Here is a 20,374-nt window from a genome sequence, read left to right as displayed (position 1 = left end):
TTTCAGGTCATAAAGTCACAACAAATCCACGCGGTTTAGCAGTTACTGCTCTTTCAAGCACACACAGACACAATCGGGATGATTTGTGATCATTTCGTGCCGGGACAGGTGATCGATTGGGCAGCCGGGGAAGGGAGTGAAACCGATACTGCGTAGTCTGGCCACCTCTGGCTGCACCAATGAGAGCCCGCGGAGGCTGCTCCGAAACTAGCGCAGCGCTGCATGCTTGGCAGGTGGACAAAAGCTGAGCTCAGGGCAGAAAAGTGTTTCACAAGCTTCTCTGTTTTTAAACAGGACGGGAGAGAGTGCAACACGCAAACAAACTCAGGGAAACGGAGATAGATAGTGATATCAGCGAGAAAGCAAGCAGCAGTGCCACAAAGTCAAACTGCTTCAATACAAGTGAATAAAAAAAAAATTAATCGAGTAAAATATATCCAAATTAAATAAAGGTGAATCAAGGCAATCTAAAAAATGTAGATTAATATTTAATTTCACCAAGTTGTAACATGATTATTATTATTACTGATGATTGTCTTGTGTGTTATAAAAGAATAAGCTCTATAACTGCTACATACTAATAGACAACTGTAAGTTAAAGCACCCTGTGCGCCATTAGTGAACTCTGTTCACTTATAAGAGATCTGTTCCACTTTTTCTGTCACACATATAACAATGGCTCATATCAAACATCACTGAAGTTTCTAATAATGAGGCCACTATATGTTCAAGTAATCCCTGTCATCTGAGTGCTTGTTTTTATAATATTCTTGGCTCTGTAAGTCATCACTGAGTACATATCCCCAATATGGTATGAGCACAGAAAGGGGAGAGTCTAAAGGGCTGCATAGTCAGGAAAAGATAAATAAGGATTATTTTGAGCTGTGAATCATGCAAAGCTACTCTAGTAGAATTGAAATTTAAAAAAAACATAGAGAGCTGGAAATCAACATAACTAGTCCCCTTTAATTATTCCTCCAATTTCTTATCCAGGTTCAGGTTGCAGGGGGTCTTAGCAGAGAGGCCCAGCTGATCCAGCTGTCCGGGGCCTCCTCCCAGTAAGACATGCCTGAAACACCTCACCTAGACCACCCAGACCACCTCAGCTGGCTCCTTTCAGTGTGGAGGAGTAGCCACTCTTCTCTGAATGTTAATATTTGATTGTTTTTAGTGAGCAGCAGTTAACAGTGTAGGTTCAACATTCATTTCATAGTCAGCAGCAGCACAATGTAGATTATGGCTTTCAGTGCAACACAATTAATCGACATATTTAAAGAAAAGGCAGCAGTGACGGGGAGATGTAGAGGCACATTTACAGCCGCAGCGTCGTGAATGTCAGAACTTCCTGTTGTGCAGCGCAGCAGCCAGCCGCAGCGACTCTCTTTGGTTTGAGCTAAGTGTGGCTTTGCTGCTCACCTCCTGCCACTGAAGAGCACCGTTACTGCTCAGCACCTAAAAAGCAACAGATAATAACATGTAAATGCAGAAAGGAGGAAATGTAAAACAGTCGGCCAGCCAATTTATTCTTCACGCTGTAAAACACTCGATGTTACCGTGTTGTTGATGTCCACCATCACCTGGCTTTTTCTATCCAGGTGAATGTTTAGGACAGTCATTTCCACCCAGGCGTTATCCGTGTTCCTGCAGTCATCCACATAACCCTCAAACACCTAAAACCAAACAACCACGTCCATCAACAAATTAATCGATATCATATTAATGTACCGTTTCAGCCCTGGCAGGATGCTCCCCTTCTCTCTTGAATGATTCAAACATTTCTCAGCTCAGGAAATAAGTAATTTATCTTTGATGTTTACATTTTTTATTTTATAATGTAATATTTAATCGAATGCTTTCTATTGTATCACTAAATTTACTAACCAGTGTTTATATCAAAGACAAACAGAGGGCCTGTTCTTCCTGCTCTCTCAAAATGCTATCAGTGACAGCTGTTGACATGTTCTTCTATCGAAAGCTGTCGTGCTTTACAGCTGTTCTTTGTTTTCATTGCTCCTGCAGCTACTTTAAAGCTTTACCACCACAGTGCTGCACTGACTTACCTTTGTTCCCTCTGACAGTTTTGCGTTGATCGTTTCATACAGCTTTTTCCCCATTGTTTTTTTAAGAGTTGGTGGCAGTTTATCAGCAGAATCAACAGGGCCCTGAAGGTTTTAAAGCCACAGTGTGATTGAACAGTGCAAAAAAATGTATAAACCACATTAAATGGACAAAGACTGGAACTCACTCCAGGTAAAGATAAAGTTCTTCGACTCTCGTCAAAAACTGCCAGGTACTCCAGAACAGACTTCTCGCTGTCTCGCCAGCTAAAAATAAGTGGAAAGTCTCAGATATTTCTGTGCAAAACAACCTTTTTAAAACCTCTGCAGGGGCATTGAGATGACCTACCGTGTAATCACAAGCTCTACACTGAGGTTTGGACCCAGGCGGCTCAGTGCCCCACGCCCACTGATGCCCGTCCTCCCCCCTGGGTTTCTGAGATGACAAGCTCCTTATCAGACATCAAGACATGCTTTTGAGGTTACTATAAGTAATACTGAATAGGTTCTATATCTGTTCTTGTGTCATACCTGTAATTAGCTAAGGCTTCTGGTTCTGATCTGCAGGGAGAAACAATAGATGAAGAGCGTACAGAGATTGGAGGAGCCGGTCTTGTAATTACACAATAAAGTCAAAGTTAGGCCAGAAAGCTTATTTACTGTGTTCAAATAGATTCGACCTGAAAACTGGTAATTCACTTGTCACCGAGGCCCATTCATTGCCTGCTAATTAATGTTTTTATGGGTATAATATGCAGGTTAAAAACACAATGTGTATACTCACGCAAAATAATCCCTTTCAATGATTACTTATAACCTACTGGAAGAGTGTTGCTTTCTAGACATGTGAAAAACAGACTCTACGCTGTCCTCAAATAAAACGCTAGTGAAAACAGGAAAGTATGGCTTCACACACCCATCCACATGGTCTTCGCTGTCGTCAGAGGTATAATTAGTTGGTTTGTATGAGCTGAAACTGACCTGGAAAAAAAAAGGAGATAAAAACCACCAGAATTATTGGACAATTTATCAGTTCAGTGACTTTCTGAGGAGTGGCAACTGGTGACTTTGTGGTGGAAAAAAATAATATTTAATAATATTTAAATATATAATAAGTACCTCCCAGGGCACCTTCTCCTCAGGCACAGGGAAGCGCGTCAGTTTGCTGTTTGGGTAGGAAAACTGACGGGAATACACATGGAAACCGTTTCCTTTCTCCGATGTATTCCTGAAAGAATCTGGGGTCTCATCTACGCCAGCTGGAGCTGCAGGTAACCACAAAAATGTGCGCAAACAGCAGCAGATTTAGAATATTTATCAAACATACAACTGTGACATGTAAATAGTGAATTAAATTTGGTACTGACTCCGTGACTGTGTGTCTTTTGAGGGCAGACCCTGAGATTTCAGACTATCCATAATCCACTGCAGGGCTTTAGTAGACTGGCTGACCTGATGAGACAAAGGAAAGTGGATCAACTACTTCTGTTAGCTGCTTAGATCAAGGACGTCAAAGTAATTTTACACGTATAGCTAAGTTTGATCTTAAGTGGGTCAGAGCAGTGAAACTCCTATTTCTGTCAGTGTAAAGTGTAACTACACGTTTAATCCCCGAGATAGAGATTTTTTTCGTTTAACTGTGAACCCACTGTATAAGTACACATTTCTGCATTAGATAGTGAAGAAAACAGGAATCTTATGCCACTTAATTGGTTATTTGCTACTTTATGACTTTGGTGTAGTATGAATGGAAATGGGGGAGGTGTTTATCAGTAGGAAAAGCCATAAAATGTATTAAAAACGCAGTTCAAAGTCTAAAATTCACACCCCTGACACACAAGAGCGTACCACAAAAAGCGTGCCGTGTCTTTAGTGCCTCAGGTCACCCTCCATTAGCATATCGTGACATATTACAGACACAGGTGCAACATTAGTGCCAACCAAAAGAAATCAGGCCACAACCTGCTCTTCAAGTTGAGTCAGTCTTTTCAGCATGGCAGCAGCGCTCGTTTCCCCATTTCTCTCCAGCAGATCAGTTATGATGTTAACCCTGCAGAAACAAGTGTCAGTTTGAAAATTACTTAAAGAAAATCATCAGTCTTTACAATAAAACAAACAGGAAATTATTATATACTACTTTTTTTTAATAACAGAGTGATTTCAATCATTTTTATGTAAATATTGTTTGGTGAAGCAGCCACATCCAAGTCCTTGGACAGAAAATATCTCAAATTACCCTAAATCTATCCAACTGTGTGTGATACATAAGGTGATTATGCATGCAAATTGGTCCTTTGGTCTCTAAAAGCTCATTAAAAAAAAGAACGTGCAATCACATTTTGGCTGGACTGCTCACTCCGTTTTATGGAAACTGGTGTGATGATGCATAGACAGCACACATACAGCGACTTTCAGCTACATTACTGTGAGATTACTTCTGGGCTGTGTCCAGGATGCGTCTCTCCGTGCTCTGGCTCTGCTCCTGCCGTGCAGACACCAAGTATCTGTCTTTCATCAAGGACTCCCAGGTCAGCAGCTCCTCATCCTCTGTCGGGTTGAGCTCATTCTCTGAAAAACAGCATCACATGCTTTGAATCACTGCATAACCTAATTCTGCACATCCATGCGGACAGAAAACCCTGCACAACAGATAAACTGGGAGTGAGTTAAACAGAAAGAGCAAATACTAGCTGCTCAGCGACCTTTTCTTTTCAGTTCATGTTCAGTTTGGGGGGGTTTTTTTTCTGTATTTTATAGTATTTTATAGTTATAATAATCTTTTTAAAACACAAATTAGGTTTTTGTTTAAAGCACTGTCAGGGTCTGCAGATGACCTCTGAATACATTAAACTTTCAGCATCTTCACTGCCACGTTCTCAACAGCACCAAAAACAGGTAAAAATCTGTCGACCATGAGCAGAGGCAGAGGAGATCATCTGCATTAATGAGATAAATAAAGGGTCATACTCTGGTTACAGTATGATGGGGATAAACTGATCCATCTCCATGGCAACCGGGCAAACTTCACCTGCTGACGAACACCATGAGATGTGGCTAAAAGCTCTGAAACTTGTGTTTAGATCTAGTTTTGAAAACGGAAGCCTTCACCTGCATTTGAGATACTTGTTTTGATGTGACCTAAATGTGGGATTTCAGTCATGTGATCTGGTTTTGCTCACATGACTGACCTGCTTTTGGAGCCATACTCACTCCACTGGTCACTCAAGAAACAGTTTTATGTGACAGAAAATACAATATTAGATCTTTTGATCTTGTTATTTCATAGTTTTAGTTACAGTGAGTTAAACGTCACCACTAGATGTCAGTAGATTGCAATCAACTGAGTTCTATTTTCTAAACTCTCCCAATTTAGGTGCATAATTCTAGATAAGTTGGTATTGGACTTGGACACTTAGCAAATCAGCTGTCACACGATGTGAGAATATGGTCAAACTGTTCATCAGAGGGAAAGTGGGATCTTTAGGACACTTGAGCCTAACATTAGATGGAGTGATGCCAGAGTAAAAGCAGCTGTTGTTTAGCCGACTCACTGTCTGCTGTACAGAGATGCGAGGGTTGCATGGCTAATCTGCTGATATGTTTTTGTGTGCTAGAGCACTGACTTCAGTTCAGGAGATGAAGCTTGAGGTGATGAGGAAGAGGATGACCTTTTTAAAAAGATCCCATCTCTTTCCTTAGCGTTTTCACCATACATAGGTCTAGCTACCATCTTTCATACCTTGAGTCTGAAGTTGCAGGCACAAATTTAAATCTGCCTTCGTGGCATGTGAACGCCTACAAGTTCTCTTCTTCTTCACCTTTGGGGTACCCTGTATGTGGGTGGTCTGTAGCCATGTACATAAATAATGAAGCATTTTTAATTACACAAAAGTCTGCAAAGGTGTGGATAAACACTTCAGCACTTACTGAACTCTTTGTATATTTTGGGGGGCCTCCGCAGCACCATGCTTCTGATGAAGAGGTAGATATGACTGAGGATGATGAAAGGAGGAGGGGCAGCAGGTCGACTGTGGTACTCCTTAATTAACTCGTATCTTTGAAACTTCCATATTTTGTCTGTGTTGTCCTGGACTTCCTCAAATGTAAAGCTGTGCGGGACGATAACACGAAACATAAGGAAGTTTAAAAATAAAAAAAAGGCGAGGGCTCATCATCATCATCATTAAAACAGTAAGATGACAGAAAAGCTCATACACTTTGATGACAAGGAGGACTCACTTGAAAATTGCTATTAAGAGGTTGAGCAGCAGTATGTTGGCAAAGAGCAAATAAACACAAAGCATGATGATGGTGAGCCATTCAGGAAAGACCGGGCTCTGGTTTTCGTTCAACACGGGACATTTAGGCTTCAGGGGATCTGTAGCATTCACGCTGCAAGAGTTCATGTTAAACTCAGTGTCTGCAGGAAGAAAAATGACATCCTCATTAGTGATGAGCAAAGTTGAAGCCTTTGGAGGAGAATAAATATGTGTAACAAAATACTGAAACAAATTATTACAGCTAAAATAAAAAAATATATATATATTTTTTAAAGTATAAGATTCTCAAAATCCACTCACTATCAATATTTTTGGGAAACTGGCCAAATATGATGAGGTATGGCTCGTAAAGCACCCCACGGATGATCCAATCCAGACGATTTTCATTGTGGATGAGGATGCCTTGTTTGGCGACACCATAAGCCACCACCCAGATACTCAGGAGGAACATGAAGAAGAACATGTCCATCATCTGGAGGATAGAAAGGCACCAATCACAAGCAAGAAACACTCAGAAATTGACACATTTAGAAACACGGTTGCAAATTCTGACATCTCATGTATGCTTAGGGAGTAAATAAAGTGTAGCTGAACACAAAGTTGAGGTCTGACTGACTGAAATAAGTGTGGTAACAAAATGATCCAAGTGTTCAAAACACCTTTTTGAAACACAAGGACTACATTTCATCTGCAGACTATGATCGAGGCTCGGTGAGGTAGAAGCCTCTTATTGTATTAGGTAAGCGTGTTTTTTTGGTGTAGCCATAAAACCTCAGGTCAGCATGCTTTGTATTTGTTCTGTAAACCCCTCACCATCTTTCTGACTATGATGATTTTGGGTCCAAGGGTTCGGCTGATCGTGAAGATGGCCATGAGACGGAGGCAGAAGACCACAAAATCGATGCAGAGGATGATTTTACCCAGATAAAACAGCTCGGTTGTCAGCCTGAAGTAGGAAAAGCTTGGTGATTCATAGATAATGCAGTGGGTGGATTGATTTCCACAGACTGTCTTAGAGAGCAAAAACCCACCTAAATGCAAGGCCGATAAGGAACAGGACGATGGAGAGGACATCTAAAATATTCCAAAACTCATTGATGTACATCTTGGCTTTCTTACGAAACCCAAAACCATCTGGATCATGAAAGAGCTGAAAGAGAAAAGAGAATTAGACATAAGAGGATTTTATATTACTTAGCATTCGACATACAATCACCTATCATTTAAATTATTTTGATTACTTTCTAATCAATAAATAAATCATTAAAGGATAAAGAAGCCTTTGAAATGAAAACAACAAAAAAAGACAGAAAAAGGGAGTTACTCAGGGACAGGATTTAGGTAGGTAAACAAATTGACTGCCCTCTGTACATCAAGGGGAACTGTGTTAAAATGGGTCACACCCAGAAATCCTCTGAAGACCTTTCCTGCCAGCACCATTAAGAAGGTACAACAGCGACTACAACTGCTGGACCCTACAAGCTGCAGGCCTTGCCTTTTAAGCTCCTCTGCTTAGAACGTAATGGCATATCGTATCTCTGAGTAACAGATCACAGAGCTCTTCAGTGGGTCATCAACACAGCACAGAAAACCATGGATTGCTGTTTACCCTCCCACTGCCAGCTCCTGTCACCTCTTAGGGCTGCACACTTGCTATAATTCCTCACATCCAGGACGCCACCTGTTTGACCTGCTACCCTCTGGATGGAGCGGGACCTTCAGAGCATTTTAAGGACTCAAAGACAGTTCGTTCCCAGGGCCATTTACACAGTGAATTTCAGCTAGGAGTAAATGTCTGTTTACAGGTTATATAATGACTACCTTTTAGGGAAATGACTACTAAAGGTAATTACTTTCAAAGATAATTATATTCATTCTGGTGCAATAATTACTCTCACTGGTGAAACAATGTCATTCATACTACCCCAAAGATTACCCTGATGTAATTTTATATTTATTTATTTGTGTAATGCTTCCTTTTCAGGCGCATGCTTATTCTTTTCTGTCCTATTTTAAATGCATTCGTTTTTGCTGCATTTGTTACAACTACAAAGGTTTTCTATTCTCTGTGGACTTGCTCTGTTACACTGCTCCCTCCTCTAAAAGAAGAAGGGTACTCACCATTTCTTACTGCTGACCTTTTAGACATTTGAGCCTCTAAAGGTGAATGGGGCCACTGTCTGTGTTGAAAAATTCAAAGACTGTCTCTCTACAATACAGTACAGTGCACACAAAGAGAAAAAAAGGCTATTTGTTTGTTGTTTTGTATCATTTGTGGGTCTGAGCCACAGTTTCTCACCTGTCTGATCTCCTCACACACCAACGAGAGCAGCCAGATGTAGAGCAGCAGCTCGCCAGCAGAGGGCGTGCTCTGGAAATCGATCATCAGCACCACAGCAAACAGGAAGAGGAAGGCAAAATAAAATACAATGTTCCAGTAAAATTTAACCTGTGGGGAGGTGTACAGGTACATCAGCCTGGACCAGCAGCCCAGAGGCTTCATGGGCTTCAAGCTGTGGACAGAAAGATCACTGCAGTTAGAGAGACAATGCCATGTTTTCATGTATCCACTGTTTATTCAACTTCAAATGACATTTAAGGTCATGCAGCGATGAGGGTTGATATTTGCATTAAGGAACAAGTATGTACATACGGGCCATAACCATTTCTTCTAAGTGTGCTTCCTGTCAGGATCTCCACTGTCTTCATCTCCTCGTCTTTCGCAGTTTCTCTCTGGATGATTTCATCATGTCTGTGGAACAGTTACACTTTTGACCACAGCTGAAACTCAATCAGGTATTATTATTAAAAAGAATACAAGCAGAAAGTTAAATTGGGGCATTGTTTAATTAACAATGTCAAAAACCCTCCAAACAAAGGCATTTGAAACCATTAATCACATTCGTCAATAATGAATCGTAGTTTAAATGCGTGGCACCTTGCATTATGAACATTGTTCAGCATATTATGAAGAATACGCATTGCTCTATAATTCATAACAACTATCTCAATTAAAGTTAAAATCTAAAACGATAAATAATCCATCCATTTCTTCCTTTGGGTCACAGGGGGCCTAAACAGAGAAGTCTACACCTCCCTCTCCCCAAGCCACCTCCTCCAGGTTATCCAGGGGAACACAGTGGCCAACCGAGTGTGTCCAAGGTCTACCCAAGGGCCTCCTCAGAGTAGGACATGCCCGGGAGGCGACTGCCCCAACTGGCTCCTTTCGACATTGAGGAGTAGCGGCTCTACTCTGAGTACCTCCTGAATGACTCCTCAACCTATTTCTAAAGAAGAAAGCTAATTTCCGCCACTTGTATCTGTGATTTAAAATAATAAGTAACAATAACAGGCTTAAAAAGGAGGTTAGGCATAACATTTAGGACACAACAATTTTCCAGTTTTTGGCATCAATTGAGACGTTAACAATTAGATTAAAGTACAAGTACATCTAGTACCGACAGTAGTAACAATTAGTCACACACATCCTTACATTACACCAGATGTAAGAATCTCCACTTAGTCACTGTGTAAACTGTCACGTTTCTCTCGGTGAACTTCTGTTTAGCATCCATGGTGTTGTTGTCAGATTTTCCTCCTATGGGTTTTTGGATGTTAACTATTGTTTGGCCATATAGCTAATCTCTGTCAGGGAAACTTCCAGCAAAATACACATCTAAATCTTGGAAAGTGACTTCATTTTTTCCCCTGAATGCACTGATGAAAGCTTTATCTGCATTTTCCCTCCTTTATCCTTCTTATTTGCTTTAAAAAATCATCCACACATGGCAGCAATTCCATGGTGTATGAAAGATGAATCAGGAGTCATTTTAGATGACACAGTTGTAGATATGTGTTGTACGGTATATTTAGTCAGTTTCTGTCAAATGAAAACAAGTGAGAGTTGTCTGTGCCTGGACATTACATTGGTGGCTTACTGTATATTTATGTATTTGTGTATGTTTAAAATTAAGTTAAAGTAAAACTTTTAATATGTATGTATTGTGACAAAGTGGTAGGCTTGAACTTATTTACCACTTGTGCCTTAAACATATTGATTTATCCCATGTTATTTTACAGTTGGCCATAATGCTTTAGTTTAGACATTGCTGGTGTAACTTTGCTCTACATACTCTCCTGGGTTTGTTTGTGGTAGCGTTATGTTACAGTTTACATCCATGCATATGCTTTTAAAGCAAATACTACTTAACCATCAGGTGGTTTGAATTTTTTTCTGCCGTAGGCAGAATGACACGGTAAATTATGTTTGCTTTTGTTGCTTTGGTTATAATTACCTTTGTTTGTCCCTTTGTTCTGGTCATACAGCCAAAACAGGTGTGTGGGAGGGGCCGAACTGGCACTTCCTTTTTATATAAGGTCATGAGGTCATTGATTGCATCATTGGGTACAACCAAATGAAGGGTTTTTCCTTTTGTATAGTAATGTTTATTTTCTTCAGGGTTGTTTTGAGATGGTAGAATGGAGATGCCAGGAAAAAAAAATGTGACCAGTGTTGCGTTGATGCAGTCTATTTATCACTTTCCTTACCACTTGCTCTAACCTACTTCAAACACATCTGTACAGTAGCATGGCATTATCCATTATTAGGCAAAAAAGCCTTTTGTGTGTGGTCTAAAGCCAGCCCATCCAACTCCCTAGTAGTCATTTACAGATGCTATGCTTCCTTTCTTCACTTGGGAAGAATTTATTTATCTTATCTCTATTTTTGCTCCATTCTGTTTGCCAGTGTTAATAAAAACACATATAAACACAGTAGCATTGTACAAGCCATTGTACCCCTTAGCTGGCTGGCAGGTCTCACCTGAAACACAGAAAGCCAGTGAAGATAAGAGGGAAAAACACCATGCAGATCAGCACTCTCCACACAGGGTTCTCTACTGAAAGCTTACCACACCAGATCTGAGTCAGCAGAGCCTGAAAGACACGTTTACACAGACTGCATTATAATGCAGCACCAAGAAAAAGTTTGAAATTAAATTGAGCGATTTCTTAATTTTGTAACTTTAATTGATCTACTCAACATTGTGATGTATAACACACTGGCAATCCCCTCTGGAAAAATCTAAAATTTCCTCTACCTGAACACCAGACTGAGCTATGACGTTTTTGTCATCTGCCTCGAGTGCCAGCCGCAGGCATGTCGTTCTGCCCCACAAGTGTGACATGCGAACCAGCAGTTTCTTAGCGCGCGACTCGTCACTGTTGTGGCACTCGGTGAAGACACCTGGGACACACATATACGCAGCCTGAGGATAAATTCAAGCTCCGCAACAATCACGGTCAATTCAGCCATGTTATGATATGTGTTATACCAATGGCATGTTTCTCATAGTGATTGGCGAGTTCTCGCATTTCTTCTGCATCATCTGCATCGCTTCCTTCTCGTGCCATTTTCTTCAGGATCTTACTGGCAGCCAGAGCAGCAGACATACAATCCCTACACTGTTAGTACACAGATACAGAAAGATGTGAGGTCATAAACACGCCACACAAGCAGCTATGGTTGAAGTTTCCAGAAGTGCTTTCGTCACCTGCTCCCAGGCAATTTCAGCCAGTTCCTTGTTATTCTGGACGACAGCCCAAAGGAAAAGGTCTGTGCCCGGGTCCCTCTGTGTTTCAGGACTGTCCTCCCTGAGCTGAGCTTGGGAACTTGTCTGACTTTTAGACGGCTAAAAAGAAAGTGAAGGAGTCTGTTATTATTATATGATTAATGTTCACAATGCCAGGATTTCTGATATAATGATACCCTACAGCATATTCAGTCTAAATACTTTGCATATTTACTGAATATTTTACTCCTACTAACATCTATTTCCATAAAATAAGCTTTCTCAAATTATAAAAAATAAAATTGGGTAAGATACAACACGTGATTAATTGGCAAAAAGACAGATTCAGTGTTTCAAACAAAAAAACAGAGTGGATGAACTAACTCACTGACAGTGACGTTTCATCCATGGACATGTTTAACTGGTCTGTGGTGGTGGAGGGAGGATAGAGGGGCTGGGTGAACTTCCCCAGCAAGTGGCGCACCACATCAGAGACATAAGTTAAGGAGATCTTTTCGCCTTGCTCCCTGCAAGCTCGAGGTCTGATGCCGAAAGCTTGCCTCCCGCTGCGTCGAGCACTGTGGATCCGCTTAGCCAGCTTGCGCAGAAAGAAGCAGCTGGGCAGCTGTGTGTAGAGCTCACACAGAGTTTCCTCCTCCTGCAGGAAATCCCTCAGACTCACACCGTTCTCCAGCAACAGACTCACAAACTGAGGCTTGTTGCCAGCCAGGGCTGAGAACATGGCCCAGTGGAGGTCGCTGGACTAGAAGCAGGAAAAAAATCAGAACAACATCATCAGAATTTTTGTTGTTTTTTTGTCTAGTATCATTGTTTTAGAAACAAAGGATGGTGTGATGGCAAAGTTCAACATGGAGACAATAAAATGAAGGAAAAGCAGACTGCTATTTCTTTCTAGACCTCTTCTCTGCTACTCGTAAAACCTTTATAATATGATGCATGCTGCTGCTGAATCAGCTGACTTTATGGTGTTATGGTGGCAAGAAGGCTTTCTGTATTGATAATATGGGCTGGGTTTACCTTTGGAACCAGTTTCGAACACAGCAAACTCTCCCTATAGTTAAACCTATATGTATGTCAATTATTTACAGTTTTTCACTTCTCCAGTGAAAATGGCATGTGTGGCCAGTCTGGCACCTGATAGGCTCACATAATTACCTATTTCAGTTTTCCCATTCAATAAATTTATCTTACTAATACAAACCAGGATTTCAATGCTTTTTAATCACAAAGCCTGTGCTGTAAAGGTCATGATTTTTCTCTTTCATTTCAATTCCCTTTTCCCCCCTAACATCAGAAATCAGACTAAGCAGTCACACAAGAGGTAGGTATCAACTAAATAAGGCAACCCAGAGTTTCCCAATCTAGCTATGAGTTTGTTTGCACAAAAGGGAAGCATGTAACCAATCAGAAACATGGACAGCTTTACTAGCAACAGAGTGATATACTTTACAAAGAAGGTTAAATGTTAGAGAAAAGACTGGAAAAGCAGTGTGCATGAAGTCCAAGAAAAGTGTGTAAACTGAAAGTAAGTAGAGAAGAAATATAAAAACGTTAATTTATTATTTTATTTTTACATAATTCAAACAGAATTACATTTTAGAATAACATCACCAGGTGCAAGGCTTAGGTGCCTTGCCTTACAGAAGAATAAAATTCAGCATTACTTGCAGCCAGCAGGACAGAAGGAAGGGATAAAGTTATTTGGAGGAACTGATGTTTCTTATTGATGTTCAGCAGGAAATGGGGGAGAAAAAACACTATCTGGGTAACTGATCAGAGAGTGATGTTGGTTTTCTATTTAAAAGACAAACCCACCTTCCACTGGCTCTCCTCAGTGAAGATCTCAGTCTCAGCTATATCCACCCGGTTCCAGGTTATAGCCAGCTCCAGCTGCCTATTCCAGCATTCAACTTCCAGGAATTCACTGGATCTTGAGGCTGAAAGGAGAATTTACAGTGATTCGATTTATTTGTCTCTTGTCTCTCTAAAAAGCTCATCCACTGCTCGGTGCATTTTAGATAGTATCGGAGCGATCGTGGCTCAAGAGTTGGGAGTTCGCCTTGTAATCGGAAGGTTGCCGGTTCGAGCCCCGGCTCAGACAGTCTCACTCGTTGTGTCCTTGGGCAAGACACTTCTCCTACCGCCTACTGGTGTTAGCCAGAAGGGCCGATGGCGCGATATGGCAGCCTCGCTTCTGTCAGTCTGCCCCAGGGTGGCTGTGGCTACAACTGTAGCGTGGCTACAACTGTAGCTTGCCTTCACCAGTGTGTGACTGGGTGTGTAAAGGGCCTTGGGGTCCCTAGGGGGACTAGTAAAAGCGCTATACAAATACAGGCCATTTACTATTTGAATGTAAAAAGTTGTTTTTTTCATTTATCCAATGACTAATCTAATTGATTTTTAAATAAATTCTTACACATCTGAGAATGATGTTTTTCCCCCAGCAAATCTTTTAAAAATATTTATATTACAACAAAAAGACAAGCAAGAGTCCAGTCTGACAAGATGGAAGCATGGACGTGTTTGGCTTATCATCAAAACCAAATATCAAACATAAACCAATTATTTTTCTATTATAGTGTTCTTGATGCATTAGTACAGGAAAATTTCCAGTTGTACTACCAGGACTGTAGTCATGTGACTATAATGGGAGACACTGGATGACCTACATTAGCTGAGATAGCAGAAAGGCGCCCAGATAATGTGGTTTAATTACCCAGATGGATGGAAAGTCTGGACAAAGCAGATAAACTAGAATGATGACTCATCACGGTCAAAAGATTAAGTGAATGTTCAGTGTGGTGGACACACTTACGGTTTCAGTGCACTTTAGCTCAGATTTCTTTGCTAAGCTTGGTTTAAATGGGTTTCTTAGGTATTTTTTCAGAATATCATGAGGCGTTATTAGTCTGAAGGAAGCATGGCACATTTTTAAAGACATCAAGTGTAGTTTTCTCTCTGTAAAGATGGTATCAAAATATCTTCAACTGTGGGACATTCGATAGCACATTTATTTTTCTGACTGGAAATATTATACTTGCTAAGAGCCTGTTTGGCACTAAGCCAGTCCTTCTTCATACTTAATAGCGTGTGTTATGTTTGTAGGCTGTCTGGTTAGGATCCGGGCATTTGCTTCAAATCCATATTCTTACCTTTGAGTAGTGCTTGAAGAATGGCCACATCCAAATCCCCGTGATAGTCCTCGCTCACTCTGAACACTGTCAGCAGGTGTGACATCCTGATGATGTCCTGAATCTACAAATTCAATAAAGAAAAACGTTTAAATACTGGAACCACTGTTTCTTTGGCTCTGGCTCAGACATCTCTGGTGAGCACACAACAAACTTCGTGCAAATATTTTCATCTTTGATATTTAGTCATTTAGCTGCAGGAAACAGTTCTGCAGCTAAAACTGTGCTGTTCAACATATGTTACTGAAGATGCATGGTGATGAAGATGAAGGTGTCATCCTGACAAAGAAAAATGTGAACAGCAAATGTAATAGACCTAAATCTGACATAAGACAAGCAGACATGAAACACATGAAGGGAGAGGAGACTTAGACACAGGGGGGTGAGGACCTTAGAGGAATCGAATATATATCGAATATATATAAGGTGCAATATGGGAAGAAGGCAAGCCAGCAGAGGCAGTGTGATGCTTTGTGCAATGTTCTGCTGGGAAACCTTGGGTCCTGCAATTCATGTGGATATTACCTGGAAATGTACTAACTAGCAAAGAACTGTTGCAGACAATGTAGAACCTTTAATGGAAATGGTATTCCCTGATGGGTGTGGCTTCTTTCAGCAGGATGATTCTCCCTGCCACAAAGCAAAATAGTCCAGGAATGGTTTGAGGAGCACAACAACGAGTTTGAGGTGTTGAATTAGCCTCCAAGTTCCCCAGAGCTCAATTTCCCCAATCGAGCATCTATTGGGGAAATAAAGACTGATAATGACTGAACAAAAAAACCTATGTACATGGATGCCCACCTCACAATTAACAGGACTTATAGGCTCTGTTGCTAACATATTTTTGCAGCTATAACAGGACACCTTCAGGGATCTAGTGGACTCCATGTCAAGGTCGATGGGTCGGAGTCATTTTGGCAGCAAAAGGAGGATAAACACAATATTAGACAGATGGTCATAATGTTATACCTGATTGGTGTATATACATTGTGGCAATATCTAACACAGAAAACATCATCTGAGATGATAATGTCAACTACTAGATCAGTCACAAAATATGACTCATGACCATCCAAGTAAGGCATGTATGAAAACACTGCTTTTACACTGTCAATTTAGGGCAGCTATTGCATAAACATAAGTCTGGGTGGTTGTCTAATATCCATCCATCCATCCATTCGCTTATCCTTTTCAGAGCCTATGCCAGCTGTCATAGGGCAAGAGGCAGGTACACCTTGGACAGGTTGCCAGTCTGTCGCAGGGCTAACACACAGAGACAACCATTCGCACTCACATTCACTCCCGCAGTCACACCTATGGGCAATTTGGATTAATCAATTAACCTATCCCCACAAACTGCATGTCTTTGTACGGTGGGAGGAAGCCGGAGTACCTGGAGGGAACCCACGCAAACACGGGGAGAACATGCAAACTCCACACTTTGGGCAAAATAGCTTCTATAGTAAGTTCAGTAATTTTATGGTATTCAGTATATTTACATACCTTCTTGGTCCATTCTATGATTTTGCCATCTGAGAATTGTTCATACTCTTGACCAAAAAACTTCTTCATCAACTGCTGGATGAGGGCAATAGTGACTCGGATTAGTGGCAGTCCTGACACATGTGCAATAACATCTGCTATTCTCCCAGAGCCCTCCAAGATCACGCATGGTGTTCCATGGAGCATAGCATTGTAGATGGTCTGAGAGGAGACACACAGGGCAGTTATACAACACACACACACTGACACTGACACTGACACTGGGGGAGAGAGGCCAAAAAACAGCTGACTCACATTCAGCGTGCCTCCTCCGCCATCCAAAACCACACACACCACAGGAATAGTCACACCAGTCCCTAAAGATCAAATATTTGATCAATTAAAAAATATATATATCAAAAGCTTGAAAGATATATTATCATATTTCAATAAATATCTGTGTTGTCTTATTGATTTTTTTAGATACTACATCTGTTATCTTTAACCTTTATTTCCAAGACACTTTCTGGTGATCCACATCTCTAGGCAGCTACGCAATTTAATCTCTACACCATAATGTCCGTGGGTTCCATCATCCACCAGTAGGAAGTGGGTATGGTTGCTGTCGAGAGTGGATAGTTGGCCCTGGTTCCCAGTGTCCATCAAATAATGGGCAGGGAAGCATCCCTAAAGGAAAAAGACGGAGAGTGAGAAGAATTTACAGTAACCGAATGCTAAGAAGATGATGCCATCTCACCATAAGTGTTTGTCCTACCTCTGGATGCACCAGTGCTTTCCTGTTATGAATTATCCCCCATGTTGCCACTCCAATAGTTACAATCTTGCCCTGCATGGAGCTACTCATGGCGTAGTCCCTCACAGCCTGCCCCACGTGCTTCATCACACCTGCGTGGGAACCACCAGTGATGATCCATGCACCTGCGTACAAAGCAGCATATTCACCAGTAGAACAAAATATCTCTAAAATATGAAAGTCAATATTAAGAGCCTTACAGTCCTGACTTTAAAGATAGGACTCCTATGTGAATGTTTTTCTGGAAACAACCTAAAAATCATGCAAAAAAAGGGGGGTGGGGGTGGTTAATGGGGGGGGGGGGGGGGGGGGGGTTGAGTGTGGGACTGTTTCTGGGCCTGGAGCAATCATTTTCTGAAAGCTTCACAAGTCCGCAAGGTTACCAGGAAACCAGGAGAGATATTCAGGATGCTAGAATTACAAGTTTTTACTGTTTTTACAGTTAGTACAAACGCAAACTACATATAGCTGAAGTCTATCTGACTACCAAAATGAACAGAACAGAAGCACGGGAGGTGGCACGTAGCCATAAAAACACTACTTTCTGTGCAATGAATGATCTCTCACACACAAATCTATTGCTCGCTTGCTCTTGTTCTGGCTGACCTGTTGTCTGGGCCACTTTGATCAGCCCTCTGTGGAACATGTTCTTAAGATGAGACTTCAGATAGAAATTCTTGGCTCCTCCGGTAACTGAGATCAGTAGATTGGGGGGGGACAGTTTCCATTGTTCAGTCAATAACTGGTACAGGATCTCAGGGCTGGTGTCTGTGGACACTCGGGCGTACTGACGGTGGACATGTACACACAGATTTAAAGGATGGCATAAAGACTTGCAGATGTGCATTTACACAGTAACATAATGTAGAGTAAGGACTGGCTCACCTTGCCTGTCTTTTGTCCCAAACCACCAAAGCTGATGTCTCCAAAAGCGTCAGTGGGCGCTTCACGGACATGTCTGTGTATGTTCCACGACTCGCCTGTGAAGTCTTCTGGCTTGATGGCTTCGTCTGTATGATCAGTTTTTGCGTAGCCACACTTACACACATCCCCACTACAGAAACAGTAGAGAAACAGAAGCCGATGTTTAAGATTTAAAAAAGTATAAATACATTAATTCTTCTTCACCTGCTTTGCAGATATCCAGTAGTTTTAATTAAAAAGCTAATTTGTTTAGAAATGCCCATTTTTTAGTGTTCAAAGTTTGTTTTGCATTCTGTATTTTATTTAGCTGAAAACTGCATTATCATGTAACTGTCCCCACAGCACCACTCTATTACAGCAACAACAAGAAGGTCAGTCCTAAGTCAGTCCTCATCAATTCAGCATAGTGCAGAGCAGCCCAGCTTACCTTCCATCTTTTTCAAAAAAGCAGCATTCCTTCTTGCAAATGTTTTCCTTGATCCAGGAGGCGAGAGCAAGGCGCTGGAACGAAGGGGACAGAAAAAGGTGTTTAGAGGGTCTGGCTGTGTTAACCGCCAGAGTATGAACTAGCCGTGACTCCAAGCCAGCTTCCGACATCCTGGCACAACATGGGAAATTGTGTTGATGAGATCGAGCTTAGGATGAGGTCTGCCAGAGTGGCAGGAGAGAGGAGGCTCTGCAGCAACCGCTTTGGGTGCTCGACATTGCAACAGTGATGTCAGAGCTGTGTTGCTGCTGAGCAAGCTGCACGAACCTAATACTTACTGTAGAGGAAAGGCAGCAGTCGGGCAGTGGTTGTGGATCAACACATAAATGCGTTAATGAGTGAGTTAATTGCACTCAGATTTCTTAATGAGGGCATAAAAGAGCAATGATTTTTAAGGAACTAGCACAATTTAAAAATAATTCCTATCATTATAGCCAAACTATTATACTTGTGAACAAAACATGAAAGACAGTTTAGGTTTAACATAACATGAAATAGTAGAAATCAAAGCACATTTATTCAGTTACTGTACTCTACTTTGCTCACACATTTTAATTAAGTATCTTGATTTCATGATGTCTGGCTTCTCCTCCACTCTATACAGCACTTTTCATCACAGGAGCTATTTGCCAGCTACACTTTGTAGATTAATATTGTATATATGAAACTCATGATAGGTTAATGTAATATAAGTCATTACATGAATACTTTTGGTTTTGATATATTACCCCATTTATAGTGAAGTTTAGAAAACAGTACTTTTAATATGGATATGATATAGTTACAATGCCAGTTTTCTTAATCCTAATCCTGTGTGAAAAATAAAAGCTTGTGACAGATAAACACCCACCTTATACAAAACCAATCCTTGATATATTCCATGTGTTTTTTGCTGCTGCAACTGCTGAGTCACTTGGTGTGGGTGAACCTTGCTCTCAAATTTAGGTAGCATATCTGAAAGCGCAATAATAAAAAAAAGAAAAGCTTGCTGTGTAAAAGATTTCTTGAAGAGCTAGCGTCCAAAAACAACAACAAGAAATAATTTACAGCTAGTTACACACAGATAACACAACATGTTTAAGCCCACACTGACCAGCTGTTTCAGACATCATCAACGAAGCCTTCAAGACGCCTCACATGAGAGAGTGAGAGGCTGCGTGACTTTATCACATCACACTGTTAAACTGGCTCCTCCCTCAGAAAACAATATAAACCACCAAGGGATTTCACTAGATGACATAATCTGCTATCTAGCCAGGCTTCGTATTACTCACAGTTACATAGCCTGAGATATACCCTCACTGGCCACTTCATGAGGTACACCTTGCTAGTACTGGGTTGGACCCCCTTTTGTCTTTCAAGATTTCTGGTCCATGTTTAGTTGATAGCATCACACAGCTGCTGGAGTTGGCTGCACATGAATGATGTGAATCTCCCATTTCACCACATACTAAAGGTGCTCTATTGGATTGAGATCTTGTGACTGTGGATGCTTTTTGATTAAGGTGAACTCAGTGTCATATTCAAGAAACCAGTTTGAGATGATTT

The 20,374-nt window shown here is 41.1% G+C and overlaps 1 protein-coding gene across 1 annotated transcript; it reads right to left on the bottom strand.

Annotated features, from left to right (window-relative positions):
• Positions 1-531: 531 nt before the first annotated feature.
• trpm2 (transient receptor potential cation channel, subfamily M, member 2) lies at positions 532-19,953 on the bottom strand. Its single transcript, XM_082507790.1, has 34 exons — positions 19,920-19,953; positions 19,677-19,780; positions 18,767-18,840; positions 18,301-18,469; positions 18,022-18,202; positions 17,377-17,540; positions 17,108-17,288; positions 16,917-16,978; positions 16,623-16,823; positions 15,081-15,183; positions 13,744-13,865; positions 12,296-12,670; positions 11,890-12,027; positions 11,671-11,800; positions 11,437-11,582; positions 11,160-11,272; positions 8,991-9,089; positions 8,637-8,850; positions 7,369-7,487; positions 7,151-7,283; positions 6,638-6,809; positions 6,297-6,477; positions 5,985-6,166; positions 4,493-4,625; positions 4,020-4,107; positions 3,425-3,509; positions 3,177-3,322; positions 2,974-3,038; positions 2,589-2,618; positions 2,407-2,493; positions 2,246-2,324; positions 2,061-2,162; positions 1,554-1,670; positions 532-1,452 (listed from the first exon to the last, which is right to left on the bottom strand). Exons 1-34 carry the CDS (start codon positions 19,936-19,938, stop codon positions 1,336-1,338), a joined length of 4,431 nt encoding a protein of 1,476 aa, XP_082363916.1. The 5' UTR covers positions 19,939-19,953; the 3' UTR covers positions 532-1,335.
• Between the last annotated feature and the right edge of the window lie 421 nt (positions 19,954-20,374).

The sequence above is a fragment of the Aulonocara stuartgranti genome (assembly GCF_965226115.1).
Source record: "Aulonocara stuartgranti genome assembly, chromosome: 16".
NCBI classification, from domain to species: domain Eukaryota; kingdom Metazoa; phylum Chordata; class Actinopteri; order Cichliformes; family Cichlidae; genus Aulonocara; species Aulonocara stuartgranti.
The sequence above is the reverse complement of the archived record's forward strand: the minus strand, read 5'-3'. Positions and strand labels throughout refer to the sequence as shown.

What these genes read in the sequence shown, in the direction of transcription:
- trpm2 (XM_082507790.1), bottom strand. An exon ending in AAAAGACACACAGTCACGGA is followed by an intron (nt 3,323 to 3,424) that starts GTCAGTACCAAA and finishes GGTTACCTGCAG; the next exon opens with CTCCAGCTGGCGTAGATGAG. An exon ending in GAACTTTATCTTTACCTGGA is followed by an intron (nt 2,163 to 2,245) that starts GTGAGTTCCAGT and finishes TAAAACCTTCAG; the next exon opens with GGCCCTGTTGATTCTGCTGA.